The 22603-nt window shown below is 61.7% G+C and overlaps 1 protein-coding gene and 1 long non-coding RNA gene across 2 annotated transcripts; both read right to left on the bottom strand.

Moving 5' to 3' along the window:
• Window positions 1-3734: 3734 nt before the first annotated feature.
• On the bottom strand, window positions 3735-9285 carry LOC132914503 (uncharacterized). Its single transcript, XM_060973670.1, has 2 exons — window positions 7051-9285; window positions 3735-6995 (listed from the first exon to the last, which is right to left on the bottom strand). Exons 1-2 carry the CDS (start codon window positions 9283-9285, stop codon window positions 3735-3737), a joined length of 5496 nt encoding a protein of 1831 aa, XP_060829653.1.
• Window positions 9286-9434: 149 nt separating this feature from the next.
• On the bottom strand, window positions 9435-22529 carry LOC132916067 (uncharacterized). Its single transcript, XR_009660008.1, has 2 exons — window positions 22499-22529; window positions 9435-9524 (listed from the first exon to the last, which is right to left on the bottom strand). It is a non-coding gene; the product is annotated as an uncharacterized LOC132916067 (long non-coding RNA).
• Between the last annotated feature and the right edge of the window lie 74 nt (window positions 22530-22603).

Raw genomic sequence — 22603 nt, forward strand, 5'->3', positions numbered from 1 at the left:
CTAACCCCAACCTAACCCCAACCTAACCCCAACCTAACCCCAACCTAACCCCAACCTAACCCCAACCTAACCCAACCTAACCCCAACCTAACCCCAACCTAACCCCAACCTAACCCCAACCTAACCCCAACCTAACCCCAACCTAACCCCAACCTAACCCAACCTAACCCCAACCTAACCCCAACCTAACCCCAACCTAACCCCAACCTAACCCCAACCTAACCCCAACAACCCCAACCTAACCCCAACCTAACCCCAACCTAACCCCAACCTAACCCCAACCTAACCCCAACCTAACCCCAACCTAACCCCAACCTAACCCCAACCTAACCCCAACCTAACCCCAACCTAACCCAACCTAACCCAACCTAACCACAACCTAACCCCAACCTAACCCCAACCTAACCCCAACCTAACCCCAACCTAACCCCAACCTAACCCCACCCTAACCCCAACCTAACCCCAACCTAACCCCAACCTAACCCCAACCTAACCCCAACCTAACCCCAACCTAACCCCAACCTAACCCCAACCTAACCCCAACCTAACCCCAACCTAACCCCAACCTAACCCCAACCTAACCCCAACCTAACCCCAACCTAACCCCAACCTAACCCCAACCTAACCCCAACCTAACCCCAACCTAACCCAACCTAACCCCAACCTAACCCCAACCTAACCCCAACCTAACCCCAACCTAACCCCAACCTAACCCCAACCTAACCCCAACCTAACCCCAACCTAACCCCAACCTAACCCCAACCTAACCCCAACCTAACCCCCACCCAAACCCCAACCTAACCCCAACCTAACCCCAACCTAACCCCAACCTAACCCCAACCTAACCCCAACCTAACCCCAACCTAACACCCAACCTAACCCCAACCTAACCCAACCTATCCCCAACCTACCCAACCTAACCCCAACCTAACCCCAACCTAACCCCAACCTAACCCCAACCTAACCCCAACCTAACCCCAACCTAACCCCAACCTAACCCCAACCTAACCCCAACCTAACCCCAACCTAACCCCAACTACCCCACCTAACCCCAACCTAACCCCAACCTAACCCCAACCTAACCCCAACCTAACCCCAACCAAACCCCAACCTAACCCCAAACCCCAACCTAACCCCAACCTAACCCCAACCTAACCCCAACCTAACCCCAACCTAACCCCAACCTAACCCCAACCTAACCCCAACCTAACCCCAACCTAACCCCAACCTAACCCCAACCTAACCCCCAACCTAACCCCAACCTAACCCCAACCTAACCCCAACCTAACCCCAACCTAACCCCAACCTAACCCCAACCTAACCCCAACCTAACCCCAACCTAACCCCAACCTAACCCCAACCTAACCCCAACCTAACCCCAACCTAACCCCAACCTAACCCCCACCCAAACCCCAACCTAACCCCAACCTAACCCCAACCTAACCCCAACCTAACCCCAACCTAACCCCAACCTAACCCCAACCTAACCCCAACCTAACCCCAACCTAACCCCAACCTAACCCCAACCTAACCCCAACCTAACCCCAACCTAACCCCAACCTAACCCCAACCTAACCCCACCCAACCCCAACCTAACCCCAACCTAACCCCAACCTAACCCCAACCTAACCCCAACCTAACCCCCAACCTAACCCCAACCTAACCCCAACCTAACCCCAACCTAACCCCAACCTAACCCCAACCTAACCCCAACCTAACCCCAACCTAACCCCAACCTAACCCCAACCTAACCCCAACCTAACCCCAACCTAACCCCAACCTAACCCCAACCTAACCCCAACCTAACCCCAACCTAACCCCAACCTAACCCCAACCTAACCCCAACCTAACCCCAACCTAACCCCAACCTAACCCCAACCTAACCCCAACCTAACCCCAACCTAACCCCAACCTAACCCCAACCTAACCCCAACCTAACCCCAACCTAACCCCAACCTAACCAACCCCAACCTAACCCCAACCTAACCCCAACCTAACCCCAACCTAACCCCAACCTAACCCCAACCTAACCCCAACCTAACCCCAACCTAACCCCAACCTAACCCCAACCTAACCCCAACCTAACCCCAACCTAACCCCAACCTAACCCCAACCTAACCCCAACCTAACCCCAACCTAACCCCAACCTAACCCCAACCTAACCCCAACCTAACCCCAACCTAACCCCAACCTAACCCCAACCTAACCCCAACCTAACCCCAACCTAACCCCAACCTAACCCCAACCTAACCCCAACCTAACCCCAACCTAACCCCAACCTAACCCCAACCTAACCCCAACCTAACCCCAACCTAACCCCAACCTAACCCCAACCTAACCCCAACCTAACCCCAACCTAACCCCAACCTAACCCCAACCTAACCCCAACCTAACCCCAACCTAACCCCAACCTAACCCCAACCTAACCCCAACCTAACCCCAACCTAACCCCAACCTAACCCCAACCTAACCCCAACCTAACCCCAACCTAACCCCAACCTAACCCCAACCTAACCCCAACCTAACCCCAACCTAACCCCAACCTAACCCCAACCTAACCCCAACCTAACCCCAACCTAACCCCAACCTAACCCCAACCTAACCCCAACCTAACCCCAACCTAACCCCAACCTAACCCCAACCTAACCCCAACCTAACCCCAACCTAACCCCAACCTAACCCCAACCTAACCCCAACCTAACCCCAACCTAACCCCAACCTAACCCCAACCTAACCCCAACCTAACCCCAACCTAACCCCAACCTAACCCCAACCTAACCCCAACCTAACCCCAACCTAACCCCAACCTAACCCCAACCTAACCCCAACCTAACCCCAACCTAACCCCAACCTAACCCCAACCTAACCCCAACCTAACCCCAACCTAACCCCAACCTAACCCCAACCTAACCCCAACCTAACCCCAACCTAACCCCAACCTAACCCCAACCTAACCCCAACCTAACCCCAACCTAACCCCAACCTAACCCCAACCTAACCCCAACCTAACCCCAACCTAACCCCAACCTAACCCCAACCTAACCCCAACCTAACCCCAACCTAACCCCAACCTAACCCCAACCTAACCCCAACCTAACCCCAACCTAACCCCAACCTAACCCCAACCTAACCCCAACCTAACCCCAACCTAACCCCAACCTAACCCCAACCTAACCCCAACCTAACCCCAACCTAACCCCAACCTAACCCCAACCTAACCCCAACCTAACCCCAACCTAACCCCAACCTAACCCCAACCTAACCCCAACCTAACCCCAACCTAACCCCAACCTAACCCCAACCTAACCCCAACCTAACCCCAACCTAACCCCAACCTAACCCCAACCTAACCCCAACCTAACCCCAACCTAACCCCAACCTAACCCCAACCTAACCCCAACCTAACCCCAACCTAACCCCAACCTAACCCCAACCTAACCCCAACCTAACCCCAACCTAACCCCAACCTAACCCCAACCTAACCCCAACCTTTTTTTTTTTTTTTTTTTTTTTTACGTGGGGAAATCCTCATGGACACCCTTCCCCCAATGGGAGTCGGGTAGTGTCGGACTCTTACCGACTAAAACCACCACGTGGCTGCTCGTACGCACAGGGAAGAAGAGGGCCCAGGGGTATCACGGTTGAAAATCTCCTGTAAGCCCTCCTCTCATCGTCTTCCCTCCTAGTGCGGAGGGGATGCTTCGCTGTGACTCCCGGGGCAGCCAACCCCGGGGTCATCTTCCTCTTGTTGTTTCCGTATCCGTTGGGGGAGATGGCGGCCTCCCCCCGTTGCGCCCACTTCTCTCGCGTCGTATCCTTGCCGGGTGCTCGGCTCGGACCCTGAGCCGCTCCGCCCGCTCCTTCGCGAGCATGATTTGCTCGCAAAAGTCCCTCACTGCCTCGTAGTCCGACCGGCTACGTAGCAGCGCCTCGACGATCCTCCTTGGGGACAGGTCGTCCCCGATCTTCACCGTCAGGGTGTGTCTCTGCATGGCCCACGCGGGGCAGTGCTGCAGAGTGTGCTGGGCGTTGTCCTCCGCCTCCCCGCAGTGGTGACAGATGTTGGTCACCTCCTTCCGAATCTTCTTCAGGAACTCCCCGAACACTCCGTGCCCGGTGAGCACCTGGGTCAGCCTGTAGGTCAGCGGAACGCCCCGCGCTTCCTTCCACCTGTCCCAGACGGGCAGAACCGCGTCTACCGCGCGGTGGGACGTCTTCCTCGCCTCCTTCTCCAGTAGGAGCCGCCATCTCTCCCATGTCTCCTCTTCTATCTCCTTCCTCACCTGCAGAGGGTCTTCGTCTCGATCCCCGTCCCTGACTCTCGTGGCTCCGTACACCTTTTGAAGGGCCAGGGCTTGCAACGCGTATGGAGGGGATGCCGCCAGGACGGTCGCGGACGCGTGCGACACCGTCCTGTACCCTCTCGCTATCCTCAGAGCGGTGGTGCGTTGAACCGCCCGCAGGAGTGTCTGACTTCGCCTGCTCGCGGCCAGATCCCTCGCCCAGATGGGCGCACCGTACATCGCTCGGGCTCTGACCACCCCGTCGTACAGCCTGCGCACCGCTCTCCCGGCGCCTCCGATGTTCGGGAGGATGCCGCATAGGGCGTTGGCCGCCGCCGCCACCTTTGGGGCGAGGCTCTCGAAGTGGGGCTCGAACGACCATTGGTCGTCGATGATGAGGCCGAGGTACCTCAGTTGGCTCCCCACCCGGACCCCTACCCCGTCCACGTCGATCGTCAGTCCATCCGGGGGCGGTCCTCTGCGTCTTCCGTCGTAGAACCCGAGCGCCTCCGTCTTGGCCGCGGCGACCTTCAGCCCCAGTTCTCCGATGGCCCCCGCCGCTCGCCGGGTGGCCTCCGTGGCAGCCTCCGCCGTCTCGTACCACCAGCGCCCTCCTGCCACGACCAGGGTGTCGTCCGCGTAGCAGATCAGTCCCGTGCCTCTGGGCATCGGAGTGCGGAGCACGTAGTCGTAAGCGGTTATCCACAGCATCGGTCCCAGGACCGAGCCCTGCGGCACCCCGCGCTCCACCGCTCTTCTCTCCTCTCCCTCCGTGGATCTGTACGTTATCCACCTCTCCCGGAGGTATGCCCCGATTATCCTCCGGAGGTACCCCGGAACCTCGAAGAATCGCAGGGCCTCTCTGATCTTGCTCCACGGGATCGAGTTGAAGGCGTTGGTGATGTCCAGGGAGACCGCTATCGCGATCCCTTCTCGAGCCACCACTCTCTCCACCCCCTCTCTCAATCTGCGGATCGCGTCGATGGTGGACCTCCCGCGACGGAACCCGAACTGGTTGTCGTGCCAGCCTGGTACCCTGGACTCCATGTGCGCCCCCAGACGGGAGGCGATTACTCTCTCGAAGAGCTTGCCCACCTCGTCCAGGAGGCATATCGGCCTGTACGCCGATGGGGACTCCGGCGGTCGACCCTCCTTCCTCAGCAGCACCAGCCTCGCCACCTTCCACGCCCGGGGGTATGCGCCTTCCCTCAGGCATCTGTTGTACAGATGCAGCAGGCGGGGGGCCATGATGTCCATGGTCTCCGCCCACACCCGCCCGGGGATTCCGTCCGGCCCCGGCGCCACGTCCTTGGCAGCCATCTTCTTGGTGGCTGCTTCCAGTTCCTCCCTCGTTATGTGCGCTCCGGGTTGATCCGTCGCCGGTCCACCGCCGCCGCTCCGAGTGCATCCCCTCTCCTCCGGGGGGGCCTGTTCCGTATCCTCGCGGCGCCTCGGGGAGTCTTCCTCCTCTTCGCCTCCTTCTTCTTCCGGTCGTGGGAACAGCGTGTCGATCACCCGTGCTAGTAGTTCCCGATCCATGTTCTCGGTTATCGGGGGAGCCGCCGGCCTGAGTTTCTTCAGCACCGTCTTGTACGGTCTTCCCCATGGATCGGATTCCACGGATTCCAACAGCCGTTTCCACGACGCCTCTTTCGCTTCCTTTATGGCCCTTTGCAGGGCCATTCTGGCTTCTCTGTGGGCCCTGTACCTCTCGAGGATCTCCTCTTCGTTGCGGTTCCGCCCTCTTCTTCTCGCCCTAGCGAGAAGCCTGCGGGCTCTGTGGCAGTCGTCTCGCAGGTCCGCGATCTCCCGCGACCACCAGTAGACGCTGCTGTTGTCGCGCCTAGACCCGGCGCTGGTTCGCGGCATGGAGGCGTCGCAGGCTCTCCTCATCCATTCTCCCAATTCCTGCGCCTCCCCGTCCACGTTGCCTCGGTTCTTGTTCCTCTTCGCGTCCCAGCACCAAGCCGCTACGGTGGCCGTTGCCCGAAGCATGTCCCCGTCCCTCTCCTTCAGTTTCCATCGGCGAGGAGGGGGCAGCCCCGGGCGGCTCGATGTCCTTCCCTCGACGTTGTTGTTCTTGTCGCCGCTCGTGCTTCTCTTGGCGGGTTCGATGTCCATTAGCACGTAGAGGTGGTCCGCTAGCGTTTCCATCTCTACGGCCACCCGCCAGTTCCTTATTCTGGGGTGGAGCCTCTGCGTCGCCCACGTCAGATCTATGACCGACGCTCCTCTCCGCCCCACGTATGTGGACTCCGAGCCTCTGTTGACCAGCACGAGACCGAGACCCGCGGCCCAGTCCGCCAGTTCTCTGCCTCTCGTGGTGGTTCTGTCGTTGCCCCACGTCGTGGAGTGGGCGTTGAAGTCCCCCAGTACGAGCACCTGTCGGGGGAGAAGCCTCCTTACGCACTCTCCCATCTCGTCCAGTAGGTCCTCGAACGCCCGGATGTCGCAGTTGGGAGAGATGTATACCCCCACCACCACGAGGTCCGTCCATTCGACCGCCACGAACCCGTTGCCTCTTTCCGCGATTCGCCCGGAGACTCCCGAGGTACACGGCCAAGTGATGGCGACCCATCCGCTTAGATCTCCCGCCCATTGGGGGGATGCGGGGATGTTGTACGGCTCCGCCACCACCGCCACGTCGGTCCCGCTCTCCCGGATGGACTGGTAGAGCAGGTCCTGGGCCCTTCCGGCTCTGCCCAAGTTACACTGGAGGACCCGGAATTTACTCGGTCACCTCCATGGCCTCCCCCGGGCCACTCACTCCGATGGTGCTATCCTTCCCTCCGACTGGTGGGTTGCCCGACAGGCTGGCCTGCTCCGCGGCTCCGGTGACGCCCTTGCTCGTGGTTGTCGCCGTGGCCTCTGCTGCCTTGGCCATCGCCGTTCTCCGCGCCCTTCTCCTTCCGGATGGTCCTACCTCCGGTGGTTTGCACGCCGCGCTTCCCATCCTGTGTTTTGACGGGGCTCCTTTTGCCTCGCAGATGGGGCACCTCGGCGATGCGGCCGTGCAGTTCCTCGCCCTGTGCCCCTCTTCTCCGCACCGGAAACACAGGTGGGTTCTTCTCACCGGGGAGACGCACATCGCCGCCATGTGGCCCACCTCCAGGCATCGGAAACACTGGAGCGGTCTCCTGGGGAGTGCGATCACCTTTGCCCTGGTCCACCCCAGTGTGACCCTCCCCGCTTGAGCCAGTTTGCGGGCTCCGGCCACGGGGCACTTGGCGTAGAATATCCCCATGCCGCTTCTAGATGTTCCCGCGCTCCATGCTCTGACGTCGCGGGGCTGGCAGTCCGCCGCCCTGGACAGCTCCTCCAGCAGTTCCTCCTCGTTCAGGGATATGTCGACCCCCACCAATTTGATCTCGGCCGTCGGTACCGGGACTGATACTCTGACGGTGGAGGGGTCCAATACCCCGGCTAATCGCGACGCCAACTGCGTGGCCTTGCTCATGCCGGCGTCGTCCGGGATATTGATCACCATGGCCCCGGTCGCCGCCTTTCTCGTTCGGACGTACTCCAGTCCGCATTTCTGGAGGGTCTTGTCCCGTCTCGCCTCCGCCAGGATCTCCTCGTACGTCTTCGGAGCCCCGTCCCTCAGCGTGAGCGTTACCGCCGATGACGTTGGGGGGGGTCGGAGTGCTGGCCGCACGACCGCCGATCCCGCCCTGCCCGCCACCGTCGCGTACGTCCGTTTCGCCGGTTGGGCTCCTGCCTTCTTCTCTCCGTTTCCTTCTCTCCTCCTTTCCCCTCCACCTAATGCGGCCGGGGTCGTCCTTGGCGGTTGCCCGGCTGGTCCCACCGCCGATCTCGTCCTGTTTGTTTGTGGCGCTATGGGGAGGGGGGCGCCGTGGCCCGCTTCTTTCCTCCTCTGTTCCCTGGCCTTCCGTCTCGCCTTCCGCGAGACCATGGTCCTCCATTCCCCGTCCGTCTCCTGTCCCTGTCCCGCTTGCTGTTGAGAGGGTTGGGAGGATTGCGGGGATTGTTGGGGAGGCTTCGGGCCCGCCGTCCGCGGCATCGTCGTCCGCTCTTTGTCGCCGCTGATATTCCCTCCTGTCGCTTGTCTCAGCAGGCCCGTTCCCCTGAGGGCTTCCCTGAGCTCTTCCCTCAGGGTCCCCAACAGGGATGGGCCGAGGCTGCTTATCGACTTCTTTAGCATCTCTATTTCCGATGCGATGTCGTCCTTGGCCCTCCCGCTGCTCCGGGGAGCCTGCGCCTCCGTCGGAGACGGCGCCGCTGTCTCGGCCGTGCCTTTCAGGAACCTATTTATCCTTTGTTCCAACTCCTCGTTCCTCCTCTTCAGGCTTTCCACCTCTCTTTCCAGCGCCTCCCTCTTCTTCCTTTCTTCCAGGAAGTCTGGCACCCGGGAGGTGGTTGTTTGGTGGGACCATGCCGCGACGGTGTACTCGACCGCGTCCTTGAGGGTTTTGACGTACGTCCCCTTGAGGTTGGAGGACGTCGCCGCCACCTTCAGGACCTCGGCCTGATGTCGCCGTACTTCGGCGTCCACGTCTCTCGGTGAGGACCCTTGGATAACGTTCCTCAATCGGTCCGACACCTCTGGAGTCACTTTCGTTATTTTCCTCTTCTTGCCCCTCGCGGTGACCGAGGCCATTGACTCCTCGTCCTCCGATCTGCCATCCGAGGTCGACTCCTTTCTCATCCGAGACGACTCTATCGAGCCGTCTATGGACCTGTGCCCATCTTGCGCTTTCACTTTGTCCCTGACGTTCTTGGGGATTTTGAACGTTTGGAACACGTTGCCGCTGTGCTCCGCTGCGGTTGGAAGCGGGGTTGACGGGACCGCGAGCGGGGCGAGCGACGGCGTCGGTGTCGGTTTCCCTCCCCGGCTGTTGCTTCTTCTCCTGTCCACGGGTCCCGCCCTCTCCGCTTTTCTCTCCCCGCTTCTTCCGCGGTTCTTTGCCGCTTCGATGTTGTTCGCTTTTGTCCTTGCGGGAGGCCCACCCTCGCGGGTCTCCTCCATCGCGACGTCTTCCATTTCTTCACCGGACGCGTTTACGCGTATGGGGGCCCGGTGGCCCACCCCCACACGGCCACGGTCGCTAGCTAACGACGCAGTGGGGCCCGCTTGACCACCCACTCCTGCGCCGGTACTGGGGTATCCCTCCCCTGCACCGTAAACGTCGATTTCTTGGTTATCCTTCATATCCATATTTTTTTTTTTTTTTTTTTTTTTTTTTTTTTTTTTTTTTTTTTTTTTTTTTTTTTTTTTTTTTTCTTCCTCCTTCCTCCTTCCTTCTTCATCAGGTGCATGGTTGACGAGCCATGCCCTCGTTTGCTTTGCCACTCACTCTTTCGCACCCTACCCCGGTCGGGACCGATGCAGGATGACGGGGAGCCCCACGTGAAGGTGAGGTGAGTGGTCTTGACAGATATGGGCCCACCAACTTCTCCGAAGTTCTCCGCACCGGATCAGCGATCTGACGGGCGCCACAGCGCCGACCAGCCGCCACCCGACTATAGGTGAACATCAGATACATCGGGGTTTCTCAGGGCATGATGCTACGCACTGAGAACCCATACCCGCCTCGTGCTCCCCAACCTAACCCCAACCTTTTTTTTTTTTTTTTTACGTGGGGAAATCCTCATGGACACCCTTCCCCCAATGGGAGTCGGGTAGTGTCGGACTCTTACCGACTAAAACCACCACGTGGCTGCTCGTACGCACAGGGAAGAAGAGGGCCCAGGGGTATCACGGTTGAAAATCTCCTGTAAGCCCTCCTCTCATCGTCTTCCCTCCTAGTGCGGAGGGGATGCTTCGCTGTGACTCCCGGGGCAGCCAACCCCGGGGTCATCTTCCTCTTGTTGTTTCCGTATCCGTTGGGGGAGATGGCGGCCTCCCCCCGTTGCGCCCACTTCTCTCGCGTCGTATCCTTGCCGGGTGCTCGGCTCGGACCCTGAGCCGCTCCGCCCGCTCCTTCGCGAGCATGATTTGCTCGCAAAAGTCCCTCACTGCCTCGTAGTCCGACCGGCTACGTAGCAGCGCCTCCACGATCCTCCTTGGGGACAGGTCGTCCCCGATCTTCACCGTCAGGGTGTGTCTCTGCATGGCCCACGCGGGGCAGTGCTGCAGAGTGTGCTGGGCGTTGTCCTCCGCCTCCCCGCAGTGGTGACAGATGTTGGTCACCTCCTTCCGAATCTTCTTCAGGAACTCCCCGAACACTCCGTGCCCGGTGAGCACCTGGGTCAGCCTGTAGGTCAGCGGAACGCCCCGCGCTTCCTTCCACCTGTCCCAGACGGGCAGAACCGCGTCTACCGCGCGGTGGGACGTCTTCCTCGCCTCCTTCTCCAGTAGGAGCCGCCATCTCTCCCATGTCTCCTCTTCTATCTCCTTCCTCACCTGCACAGGGTCTTCGTCTCGATCCCCGTCCCTGACTCTCGTGGCTCCGTACACCTTTTGAAGGGCCAGGGCTTGCAACGCGTATGGAGGGGATGCCGCCAGGACGGTCGCGGACGCGTGCGACACCGTCCTGTACCCTCTCGCTATCCTCAGAGCGGTGGTGCGTTGAACCGCCCGCAGGAGTGTCTGACTTCGCCTGCTCGCGGCCAGATCCCTCGCCCAGATGGGCGCACCGTACATCGCTCGGGCTCTGACCACCCCGTCGTACAGCCTGCGCACCGCTCTCCCGGCGCCTCCGATGTTCGGGAGGATGCCGCATAGGGCGTTGGCCGCCGCCGCCACCTTTGGGGCGAGGCTCTCGAAGTGGGGCTCGAACGACCATTGGTCGTCGATGATGAGGCCGAGGTACCTCAGTTGGCTCCCCACCCGGACCCCTACCCCGTCCACGTCGATCGTCAGTCCATCCGGGGGCGGTCCTCTGCGTCTTCCGTCGTAGAACCCGAGCGCCTCCGTCTTGGCCGCGGCGACCTTCAGCCCCAGTTCTCCGATGGCCCCCGCCGCTCGCCGGGTGGCCTCCGTGGCAGCCTCCGCCGTCTCGTACCACCAGCGCCCTCCTGCCACGACCAGGGTGTCGTCCGCGTAGCAGATCAGTCCCGTGCCTCTGGGCATCGGAGTGCGGAGCACGTAGTCGTAAGCGGTTATCCACAGCATCGGTCCCAGGACCGAGCCCTGCGGCACCCCGCGCTCCACCGCTCTTCTCTCCTCTCCCTCCGTGGATCTGTACGTTATCCACCTCTCCCGGAGGTATGCCCCGATTATCCTCCGGAGGTACCCCGGAACCTCGAAGAATCGCAGGGCCTCTCTGATCTTGCTCCACGGGATCGAGTTGAAGGCGTTGGTGATGTCCAGGGAGACCGCTATCGCGATCCCTTCTCGAGCCACCACTCTCTCCACCCCCTCTCTCAATCTGCGGATCGCGTCGATGGTGGACCTCCCGCGACGGAACCCGAACTGGTTGTCGTGCCAGCCTGGTACCCTGGACTCCATGTGCGCCCCCAGACGGGAGGCGATTACTCTCTCGAAGAGCTTGCCCACCTCGTCCAGGAGGCATATCGGCCTGTACGCCGATGGGGACTCCGGCGGTCGACCCTCCTTCCTCAGCAGCACCAGCCTCGCCACCTTCCACGCCCGGGGGTATGCGCCTTCCCTCAGGCATCTGTTGTACAGATGCAGCAGGCGGGGGGCCATGATGTCCATGGTCTCCGCCCACACCCGCCCGGGGATTCCGTCCGGCCCCGGCGCCACGTCCTTGGCAGCCATCTTCTTGGTGGCTGCTTCCAGTTCCTCCCTCGTTATGTGCGCTCCGGGTTGATCCGTCGCCGGTCCACCGCCGCCGCTCCGAGTGCATCCCCTCTCCTCCGGGGGGGCCTGTTCCGTATCCTCGCGGCGCCTCGGGGAGTCTTCCTCCTCTTCGCCTCCTTCTTCTTCCGGTCGTGGGAACAGCGTGTCGATCACCCGTGCTAGTAGTTCCCGATCCATGTTCTCGGTTATCGGGGGAGCCGCCGGCCTGAGTTTCTTCAGCACCGTCTTGTACGGTCTTCCCCATGGATCGGATTCCACGGATTCCAACAGCCGTTTCCACGACGCCTCTTTCGCTTCCTTTATGGCCCTTTGCAGGGCCATTCTGGCTTCTCTGTGGGCCCTGTACCTCTCGAGGATCTCCTCTTCGTTGCGGTTCCGCCCTCTTCTTCTCGCCCTAGCGAGAAGCCTGCGGGCTCTGTGGCAGTCGTCTCGCAGGTCCGCGATCTCCCGCGACCACCAGTAGACGCTGCTGTTGTCGCGCCTAGACCCGGCGCTGGTTCGCGGCATGGAGGCGTCGCAGGCTCTCCTCATCCATTCTCCCAATTCCTGCGCCTCCCCGTCCACGTTGCCTCGGTTCTTGTTCCTCTTCGCGTCCCAGCACCAAGCCGCTACGGTGGCCGTTGCCCGAAGCATGTCCCCGTCCCTCTCCTTCAGTTTCCATCGGCGAGGAGGGGGCAGCCCCGGGCGGCTCGATGTCCTTCCCTCGACGTTGTTGTTGTTGTCGCCGCTCGTGCTTCTCTTGGCGGGTTCGATGTCCATTAGCACGTAGAGGTGGTCCGCTAGCGTTTCCATCTCTACGGCCACCCGCCAGTTCCTTATTCTGGGGTGGAGCCTCTGCGTCGCCCACGTCAGATCTATGACCGACGCTCCTCTCCGCCCCACGTATGTGGACTCCGAGCCTCTGTTGACCAGCACGAGACCGAGACCCGCGGCCCAGTCCGCCAGTTCTCTGCCTCTCGTGGTGGTTCTGTCGTTGCCCCACGTCGTGGAGTGGGCGTTGAAGTCCCCCAGTACGAGCACCTGTCGGGGGAGAAGCCTCCTTACGCACTCTCCCATCTCGTCCAGTAGGTCCTCGAACGCCCGGATGTCGCAGTTGGGAGAGATGTATACCCCCACCACCACGAGGTCCGTCCATTCGACCGCCACGAACCCGTTGCCTCTTTCCGCGACTCGCCCGGAGACTCCCGAGGTACACGGCCAAGTGATGGCGACCCATCCGCTTAGATCTCCCGCCCATTGGGGGGATGCGGGGATGTTGTACGGCTCCGCCACCACCGCCACGTCGGTCCCGCTCTCCCGGATGGACTGGTAGAGCAGGTCCTGGGCCCTTCCGGCTCTGCCCAAGTTACACTGGAGGACCCGGAATTTACTCGGTCACCTCCATGGCCTCCCCCGGGCCACTCACTCCGATGGTGCTATCCTTCCCTCCGACTGGTGGGTTGCCCGACAGGCTGGCCTGCTCCGCGGCTCCGGTGACGCCCTTGCTCGTGGTTGTCGCCGTGGCCTCTGCTGCCTTGGCCATCGCCGTTCTCCGCGCCCTTCTCCTTCCGGATGGTCCTACCTCCGGTGGTTTGCACGCCGCGCTTCCCATCCTGTGTTTTGACGGGGCTCCTTTTGCCTCGCAGATGGGGCACCTCGGCGATGCGGCCGTGCAGTTCCTCGCCCTGTGCCCCTCTTCTCCGCACCGGAAACACAGGTGGGTTCTTCTCACCGGGGAGACGCACATCGCCGCCATGTGGCCCACCTCCAGGCATCGGAAACACTGGAGCGGTCTCCTGGGGAGTGCGATCACCTTTGCCCTGGTCCACCCCAGTGTGACCCTCCCCGCTTGAGCCAGTTTACGGGCTCCGGCCACGGGGCACTTGGCGTAGAATATCCCCATGCCGCTTCTAGATGTTCCCGCGCTCCATGCTCTGACGTCGCGGGGCTGGCAGTCCGCCGCCCTGGACAGCTCCTCCAGCAGTTCCTCCTCGTTAAGGGATATGTCGACCCCCACCAATTTGATCTCGGCCGTCGGTACCGGGACTGATACTCTGACGGTGGAGGGGTCCAATACCCCGGCTAATCGCGACGCCAACTGCGTGGCCTTGCTCATGCCGGCGTCGTCCGGGATATTGATCACCATGGCCCCGGTCGCCGCCTTTCTCGTTCGGACGTACTCCAGTCCGCATTTCTGGAGGGTCTTGTCCCGTCTCGCCTCCGCCAGGATCTCCTCGTACGTCTTCGGAGCCCCGTCCCTCAGCGTGAGCGTTACCGCCGATGACGTTGGGGGGGGTCGGAGTGCTGGCCGCACGACCGCCGATCCCGCCCTGCCCGCCACCGTCGCGTACGTCCGTTTCGCCGGTTGGGCTCCTGTCTTCTTCTCTCCGTTTCTTTCTCTCCTCCTTTCCCCTCCACCTAATGCGGCGGGGGTCGTCCTTGGCGGTTGCCCGGCTGGTCCCACCGCCGATCTCGCCCTGCTAGTTTGTGGCGCGATGGGGAGGGGGGCGCCGTGGCCCGCTTCTTTCCTCCTCTGTTCCCTGGCCTTCCGTCTCGCATTCCGCGAGACCATGGTCCTCCATTCCCCGTCCGTCTCCTGTCCCTGTCCCTCTTGCTGTTGGGAGGGTTGGGAGGATTGCGGGGGTTGTTGGGGAGGCTTCGGGCTCGCCGTCCGCGGCATCGTCGTCCGCTCTTTGTCGCCGCTGTTGTTCCCTCCTGTCGCTTGTCTCAGCAGGCCCGTTCCCCTGAGGGCTTCCCTGAGCTCTTCCCTCAGGGTCCCCAACAGGGATGGGCCGAGGCTGCTTATCGACTTCTTTAGCATCTCTATTTCTGCTCCGATGTCGTCCTTGGCCCTCCCGCTGCTCCGGGGAGCCTGCGCCTCCGTCGGGGACGGCGCCGCTGTCTCGGCCGTGCCTTTCAGGAACCTGTCTATCCTTTGTTCCAACTCCTCGTTCCTCCTCTTCAGGCTTTCCACCTCTCTTTCCAGCGCCTCCCTCTTCTTCCTTTCTTCCAGGAAGTCTGGCACCCGGGAGGTGGTTGTTTGGTGGGACCATGCCGCGACGGTGTACTCGACCGCGTCCTTGAGGGTTTTGACGTACGTCCCCTTGAGGTTGGAGGACGTCGCCGCCACCTTCAGGACCTCGGCCTGATGTCGCCGTACTTCGGCGTCCACGTCTCTCGGTGAGGACCCTTGGATAACGTTCCTCATTCGGTCCGACACCTCTGGAGTCACTTTCGTTATTTTTCTCTTCTTGCCCCTCCAGGTGACCGAGGCCATTGACTCCTCGTCCTCCGATCTGCCTTCCGAGGTCGACTCCTTTCTCATCTGAGACGGCTCTATCGAGCCGTCTATGGACCTGTGCCCATCTTGCGCTTTCACTTTGTCCCTGACGTTCTTGGGGATTTTGAACGTCTGGAACATGTTGCCGTTGTGCTCCGCTGCGGTTGGAAGCGGGGTTGACGGGACCGCGAGCGGGGCGTGCGACGGCGTCGGTGTCGGTTTCCCTCCCCGGCTGTTGCTTCTTCTCCTGTCCTCGGGTCCCGCCCTCTCCGCTTTTCTCTCCCCGCTTCTTCCGCGGTTCTTTGCCGCTTCGATGTTGTTCGCTTTTGTCCTTGCGGGAGGCCCACCCTCGCGGGTCTCCTCCATCGCGACGTCTTCCATTTCTTCACCGGACGCGTTTACGCGTATGGGGGCCCGGTGGCCCACCCCCACACGGCCACGGTCGCTAGCTAACGACGCAGTGGGGCCCGCTTGACCACCCACTCCTGCGCCGGTACTGGGGTATCCCTCCCCTGCACCGTAAACGTCGATTTCTTGGTTATCCTGCATATCCATATCCATATTTTTTCTTTCTTCTTCTTCCTCCTTCCTCCTTCCTTCTTCATCAGGTGCATGGTTGACGAGCCATGCCCTCGTTTGCTTTGCCACTCACTCTTTCGCACCCTACCCCGGTCGGGACCGATGCAGGATGACGGGGAGCCCCACGTGAAGGTGAGGTGAGTGGTCTTGACAGATATGGGCCCACCAACTTCTCCGAAGTTCTCCGCACCGGATCAGCGATCTGACGGGCGCCACAGCGCCGACCAGCCGCCACCCGACTATAGGTGAACATCAGATACATCGGGGTTTCTCAGGGCATGATGCTACGCACTGAGAACCCATACCCGCCTCGTGCTCCCCAACCTAACCCCAACCTTTTTTTTTTTTTTTTTACGTGGGGAAATCCTCATGGACACCCTTCCCCCAATGGGAGTCGGGTAGTGTCGGACTCTTACCGACTAAAACCACCACGTGGCTGCTCGTACGCACAGGGAAGAAGAGGGCCCAGGGGTATCACGGTTGAAAATCTCCTGTAAGCCCTCCTCTCATCGTCTTCCCTCCTAGTGCGGAGGGGATGCTTCGCTGTGACTCCCGGGGCAGCCAACCCCGGGGTCATCTTCCTCTTGTTGTTTCCGTATCCGTTGGGGGAGATGGCGGCCTCCCCCCGTTGCGCCCACTTCTCTCGCGTCGTATCCTTGCCGGGTGCTCGGCTCGGACCCTGAGCCGCTCCGCCCGCTCCTTCGCGAGCATGATTTGCTCGCAAAAGTCCCTCACTGCCTCGTAGTCCGACCGGCTACGTAGCAGCGCCTCCACGATCCTCCTCGGGGACAGGTCGTCCCCGATCTTCACCGTCAGGGTGTGTCTCTGCATGGCCCACGCGGGGCAGTGCTGCAGAGTGTGCTGGGCGGTGTCCTCCGCCTCCCCGCAGTGGTGACAGATGTTGGTCACTTCCTTCCGAATCTTCTTCAGGAACTCCCCGAACACTCCGTGCCCGGTGAGCACCTGGGTCAGCCTGTAGGTCAGCGGAACGCCCCGCGCTTCCTTCCACCTGTCCCAGACGGGCAGGACCGCGTCTACCGCGCGGTGGGACGTCTTCCTCGCCTCCTTCTCCAGTAGGAGCCGCCATCTCTCCCATGTCTCCTCTTCTATCTCCTTCCTCACCTGCAGAGGGTCTTCGTCTCGATCCCCGTCCCTGACTCTCGTGGCTCCGTACACCTTTTGAAGGGCCAGGGCTTGCAACGCGTATGGAGGGGATGCCGCCAGGACGGTCGCGGACGCGTGCGACACCGTCCTGTACCCTCTCGCTATCCTCAGAGCGGTGGTGCGTTGAACCGCCCGCAGGAGTGCCTGACTTCGCCTGCTCGCGGCCAGATCCCTCGCCCAGATGGGCGCACCGTACATCGCTCGGGCTCTGACCACCCCGTCGTACAGCCTGCGCACCGCTCTCCCGGCGCCTCCGATGTTCGGGAGGATGCCGCACAGGGCGTTGGCCGCTGCCGCCACCTTCGGGGCGAGGCTCTCGAAGTGGGGCTCGAACGACCATTGGTCGTCGATGATGAGGCCAAGGTACCTCAGTTGGCTCCCCACCCGGACCCCTACCCCGTCCACGTCGATCGTCAGTCCATCCGGGGGCGGTCCTCTGCGTCTTCTGTCGTAGAACCCGAGCGCCTCCGTCTTGGCCGGAGCGACCTTCAGCCCCAGTTCTCCGATGGCCCTCGCCGCTCGCCGGGTGGCCTCCGTGGCAGCCTCCGCCGTCTCGTACCACCAGCGCCCTCCTGCCACGACCAGGGTGTCGTCCGCGTAGCAGATCAGTCCCGTGCTTCCGGGCATCGGGGTGCGAAGCACGTAGTCGTAGGCGGTTATCCACAGCATCGGTCCCAGGACCGAGCCCTGCGGCACTCCGCGCTCCACCGCTCTTCTCTCCTCTCCCTCCGTGGATCTGTACGTTATCCACCTCTCCCGGAGGTATGCCCCGATTATCCTCCGGAGGTACCCCGGAACCTCGAAGAATCGCAGGGCCTCTCTGATCTTGCTCCACGGGATCGAGTTGAAGGCGTTGGTGATGTCCAGGGAGACCGCTATCGCGATCCCTTCTCGAGCCACCACTCTCTCCACCCCCTCTCTCAATCTGCGGATCGCGTCGATGGTGGACCTCCCGCGACGGAACCCGAACTGGTTGTCGTGCCAGCCTGGTACCCTGGACTCCATGTGCGCCCCCAGACGGGAGGCGATTACTCTCTCGAAGAGCTTGCCCACCTCGTCCAGGAGGCATATCGGCCTGTACGCCGATGGGGACTCCGGCGGTCGACCCTCCTTCCTCAGCAGCACCAGCCTCGCCACCTTCCACGCCCGGGGGTATGCGCCTTCCCTCAGGCACCTGTTGTACAGATGCAGCAGGCGGGGGGCCATGATGTCCATGGTCTCCGCCCACACCCGCCCGGGGATTCCGTCCGGCCCCGGCGCCACGTCCTTGGCAGCCATCTTCTTGGTGGCTGCTTCCAGTTCCTCCCTCGTTATGTGCGCTCCGGGTTGATCCATCGCCGGTACGCCGCCGCCGCTCCGAGTGCATCCCCTCTCCTCTGGAGGGGCCTGTTCCGTATCCTCCTGGCGCCTCGGGGAGTCTTCCTCCTCTTCGCCTCCTTCTTCTTCCGGTCGTGGGAACAGCGTGTCGATCACCCGTGCTAGTAGTTCCCGATCCATGTTCTCGGTTATCGGGGGAGCCGCCGGCCTGAGTTTTCTCAGCACCGTCTTGTACGGTCTTCCCCATGGATCGGATTCCACGGATTCCAACAGCCGTTTCCACGACGCCTCTTTCGCTTCCTTTATGGCCCTTTGCAGGGCCATTCTGGCTTCTCTGTGGGCCCTGTACCTCTCGAGGATCTCCTCTTCGTTGCGGTTCCGCACTCTTCTTCTCGCCCTAGCGAGCAGCCTGCGGGCTCTGTGGCAGTCGTCTCGCAGGTCCGCGATCTCCCGCGACCACCAGTAGACGCTGCTGTTGTCGCGCCTGGACCCGGCGCTGGTTCGCGGCATGGAGGCGTCGCAGGCTCTCCTCATCCATTCTCCCAATTCCTGCGCCTCCCCGTCCACGTTGCCTCGGTTCTTGTTCCTCTTCGCGTCCCAGCACCAAGCCGCTACGGTGGCCGTTGCCCGAAGCATGTCCCCGTCCCTCTCCTTCAGTTTCCATCGGCGAGGAGGGGGCAGCCCCGGGCGGCTCGATGTCCTTCCCTCGACGTTGTTGTTGTTGTCGCCGCTCGTGCTTCTCTTGGCGGGTTCGATGTCCATTAGCACGTAGAGGTGGTCCGCTAGCGTTTCCATCTCTACGGCCACCCGCCAGTTCCTTATTCTGGGGTGGAGCCTCTGCGTCGCCCACGTCAGATCTATGACCGACGCTCCTCTCCGCCCCACGTATGTGGACTCCGAGCCTCTGTTGACCAGCACGAGACCGAGACCCGCGGCCCAGTCCGCCAGTTCTCTGCCTCTCGTGGTGGTTCTGTCGTTGCCCCACGTCGTGGAGTGGGCGTTGAAGTCCCCCAGTACGAGCACCTGTCGGGGGAGAAGCCTCCTTACGCACTCTCCCATCTCGTCCAGTAGGTCCTCGAACGCCCGGATGTCGCAGTTGGGAGAGATGTATACCCCCACCACCACGAGGTCCGTCCATTCGACCGCCACGAACCCGTTGCCTCTTTCCGCGACTCGCCCGGAGACTCCCGAGGTACACGGCCAAGTGATGGCGACCCATCCGCTTAGATCTCCCGCCCATTGGGGGGATGCGGGGATGTTGTACGGCTCCGCCACCACCGCCACGTCGGTCCCGCTCTCCCGGATGGACTGGTAGAGCAGGTCCTGGGCCCTTCCGGCTCTGCCCAAATTACACTGGAGGACCCGGAATTTACTCGGTCACCTCCATGGCCTCCCCCGGGCCACTCACTCCGATGGTGCTATCCTTCCCTCCGACTGGTGGGTTGCTCGACAGGCTGGCCTGCTCCGCGGCTCCGGTGACGCCCTTGCTCGTGGTTGTCGCCGTGGCCTCTGCTGCCTTGGCCATCGCCGTTCTCCGCGCCCTTCTCTTTCCGGATGGTCCTACCTCCGGTGGTTTGCACGCCGCGCTTCCCATCCTGTGTTTTGACGGGGCTCCTTTTGCCTCGCAGATGGGGCATCTCGGCGATGCGGCCGTGCAGTTCCTCGCCCTGTGCCCCTCTTCTCCGCACCGGAAACACAGGTGGGTTCTTCTCACCGGGGAGACGCACATCGCCGCCATGTGGCCCACCTCAAGGCATCGGAAACACTGGAGCGGTCTCCTGGGGAGTGCGATCACCTTTGCCCTGGTCCACCCCAGTGTGACCCTCCCCGCTTGAGCCAGTTTACGGGCTCCGGCCACGGGGCACTTGGCGTAGAATATCCCCATGCCGCTTCTAGATGTTCCCGCGCTCCATGCTCTGACGTCGCGGGGCTGGCAGTCCGCCGCCCTGGACAGCTCCTCCAGCAGTTCCTCCTCGTTCAGGGATATATCGACCCCCACCAATTTGATCTCGGCCGTCGGTACCGGGACTGATACTCTGACGGTGGAGGGGTCCAATACCCCGGCTAATCGCGACGCCAACTGCGTGGCCTTGCTCATGCCGGCGTCGTCCGGGATATTGATCACCATGGCCCCGGTCGCCGCCTTTCTCGTTCGGACGTACTCCAGTCCGCATTTCTGGAGGGTCTTGTCCCGTCTCGCCTCCGCCAGGATCTCCTCGTACGTCTTCGGAGCCCCGTCCCTCAGCGTGAGCGTTACCGCCGATGACGTTGGGGGGGGTCGGAGTGCTGGCCGCACGACCGCCGATCCCGCCCTGCCCGCCACCGTCGCGTACGTCCGTTTCGCCGGTTGGGCTCCTGTCTTCTTCTCTCCGTTTCTTTCTCTCCTCCTTTCCCCTCCACCTAATGCGGCGGGGGTCGTCCTTGGCGGTTGCCCGGCTGGTCCCACCGCCGATCTCGCCCTGCTAGTTTGTGGCGCGATGGGGAGGGGGGCGCCGTGGCCCGCTTCTTTCCTCCTCTGTTCCCTGGCCTTCCGTCTCGCATTCCGCGAGACCATGGTCCTCCATTCCCCGTCCGTCTCCTGTCCCTGTCCCTCTTGCTGTTGAGAGGGTTGGGAGGATTGCGGGGGTTGTTGGGGAGGCTTCGGGCTCGCCGTCCGCGGCATCGTCGTCCGCTCTTTGTCGCCGCTGTTGTTCCCTCCTGTCGCTTGTCTCAGCAGGCCCGTTCCCCTGAGGGCTTCCCTGAGCTCTTCCCTCAGGGTCCCCAACAGGGATGGGCCGAGGCTGCTTATCGACTTCTTTAGCATCTCTATTTCTGCTCCGATGTCGTCCTTGGCCCTCCCGCTGCTCCGGGGAGCCTGCGCCTCCGTCGGGGACGGCGCCGCTGTCTCGGCCGTGCCTTTCAGGAACCTGTCTATCCTTTGTTCCAACTCCTCGTTCCTCCTCTTCAGGCTTTCCACCTCTCTTTCCAGCGCCTCCCTCTTCTTCCTTTCTTCCAGGAAGTCTGGCACCCGGGAGGTGGTTGTTTGGTGGGACCATGCCGCGACGGTGTACTCGACCGCGTCCTTGAGGGTTTTGACGTACGTCCCCTTGAGGTTGGAGGACGTCGCCGCCACCTTCAGGACCTCGGCCTGATGTCGCCGTACTTCGGCGTCCACGTCTCTCGGTGAGGACCCTTGGATAACGTTCCTCAATCGGTCCGACACCTCTGGAGTCACTTTCGTTATTTTCCTCTTCTTGCCCCTCGCGGTGACCGAGGCCATTGACTCCTCGTCCTCCGATCTGCCATCCGAGGTCGACTCCTTTCTCATCCGAGACGACTCTATCGAGCCGTCTATGGACCTGTGCCCATCTTGCGCTTTCACTTTGTCCCTGACGTTCTTGGGGATTTTGAACGTTTGGAACACGTTGCCGCTGTGCTCCGCTGCGGTTGGAAGCGGGGTTGACGGGACCGCGAGCGGGGCGAGCGACGGCGTCGGTGTCGGTTTCCCTCCCCGGCCGTCGCTTCTTCTCCTGTCCACGGGTCCCGCCCTCTCCGCTTTTCTCTCCCCGCTTCTTCCGCGGTTCTTTGCCGCTTCGATGTTGTTCGCTTTTGTCCTTGCGGGAGGCCCACCCTCGCGGGTCTCCTCCATCGCGACGTCTTCCATTTCTTCACCGGACGCGTTTACGCGTATGGGGGCCCGGTGGCCCACCCCCACACGGCCACGGTCGCTAGCTAACGACGCAGTGGGGCCCGCTTGACCACCCACTCCTGCGCCGGTACTGGGGTATCCCTCCCCTGCACCGTAAACGTCGATTTCTTGGTTATCCTTCATATCCATATTTTTTCTTTCTTCTTCTTCCTCCTTCCTCCTTCCTTCTTCATCAGGTGCATGGTTGACGAGCCATGCCCTCGTTTGCTTTGCCACTCACTCTTTCGCACCCTACCCCGGTCGGGACCGATGCAGGATGACGGGGAGCCCCACGTGAAGGTGAGGTGAGTGGTCTTGACAGATATGGGCCCACCAACTTCTCCGAAGTTCTCCGCACCGGATCAGCGATCTGACGGGCGCCACAGCGCCGACCAGCCGCCACCCGACTATAGGTGAACATCAGATACATCGGGGTTTCTCAGGGCATGGTGCTACGCACTGAGAACCCATACCCGCCTCGTGCTCCCCAACCTAACCCCAACCTTTTTTTTTTTTTTTTTTTTTTTTTACGTGGGGAAATCCTCATGGACACCCTTCCCCCAATGGGGGTCGGGTAGTGTCGGACTCTTACCGACTAAAACCACCAC

Source organism: Bombus pascuorum, chromosome 1 (assembly GCF_905332965.1).
Source record: "Bombus pascuorum chromosome 1, iyBomPasc1.1, whole genome shotgun sequence".
NCBI lineage: Eukaryota > Metazoa > Arthropoda > Insecta > Hymenoptera > Apidae > Bombus > Bombus pascuorum.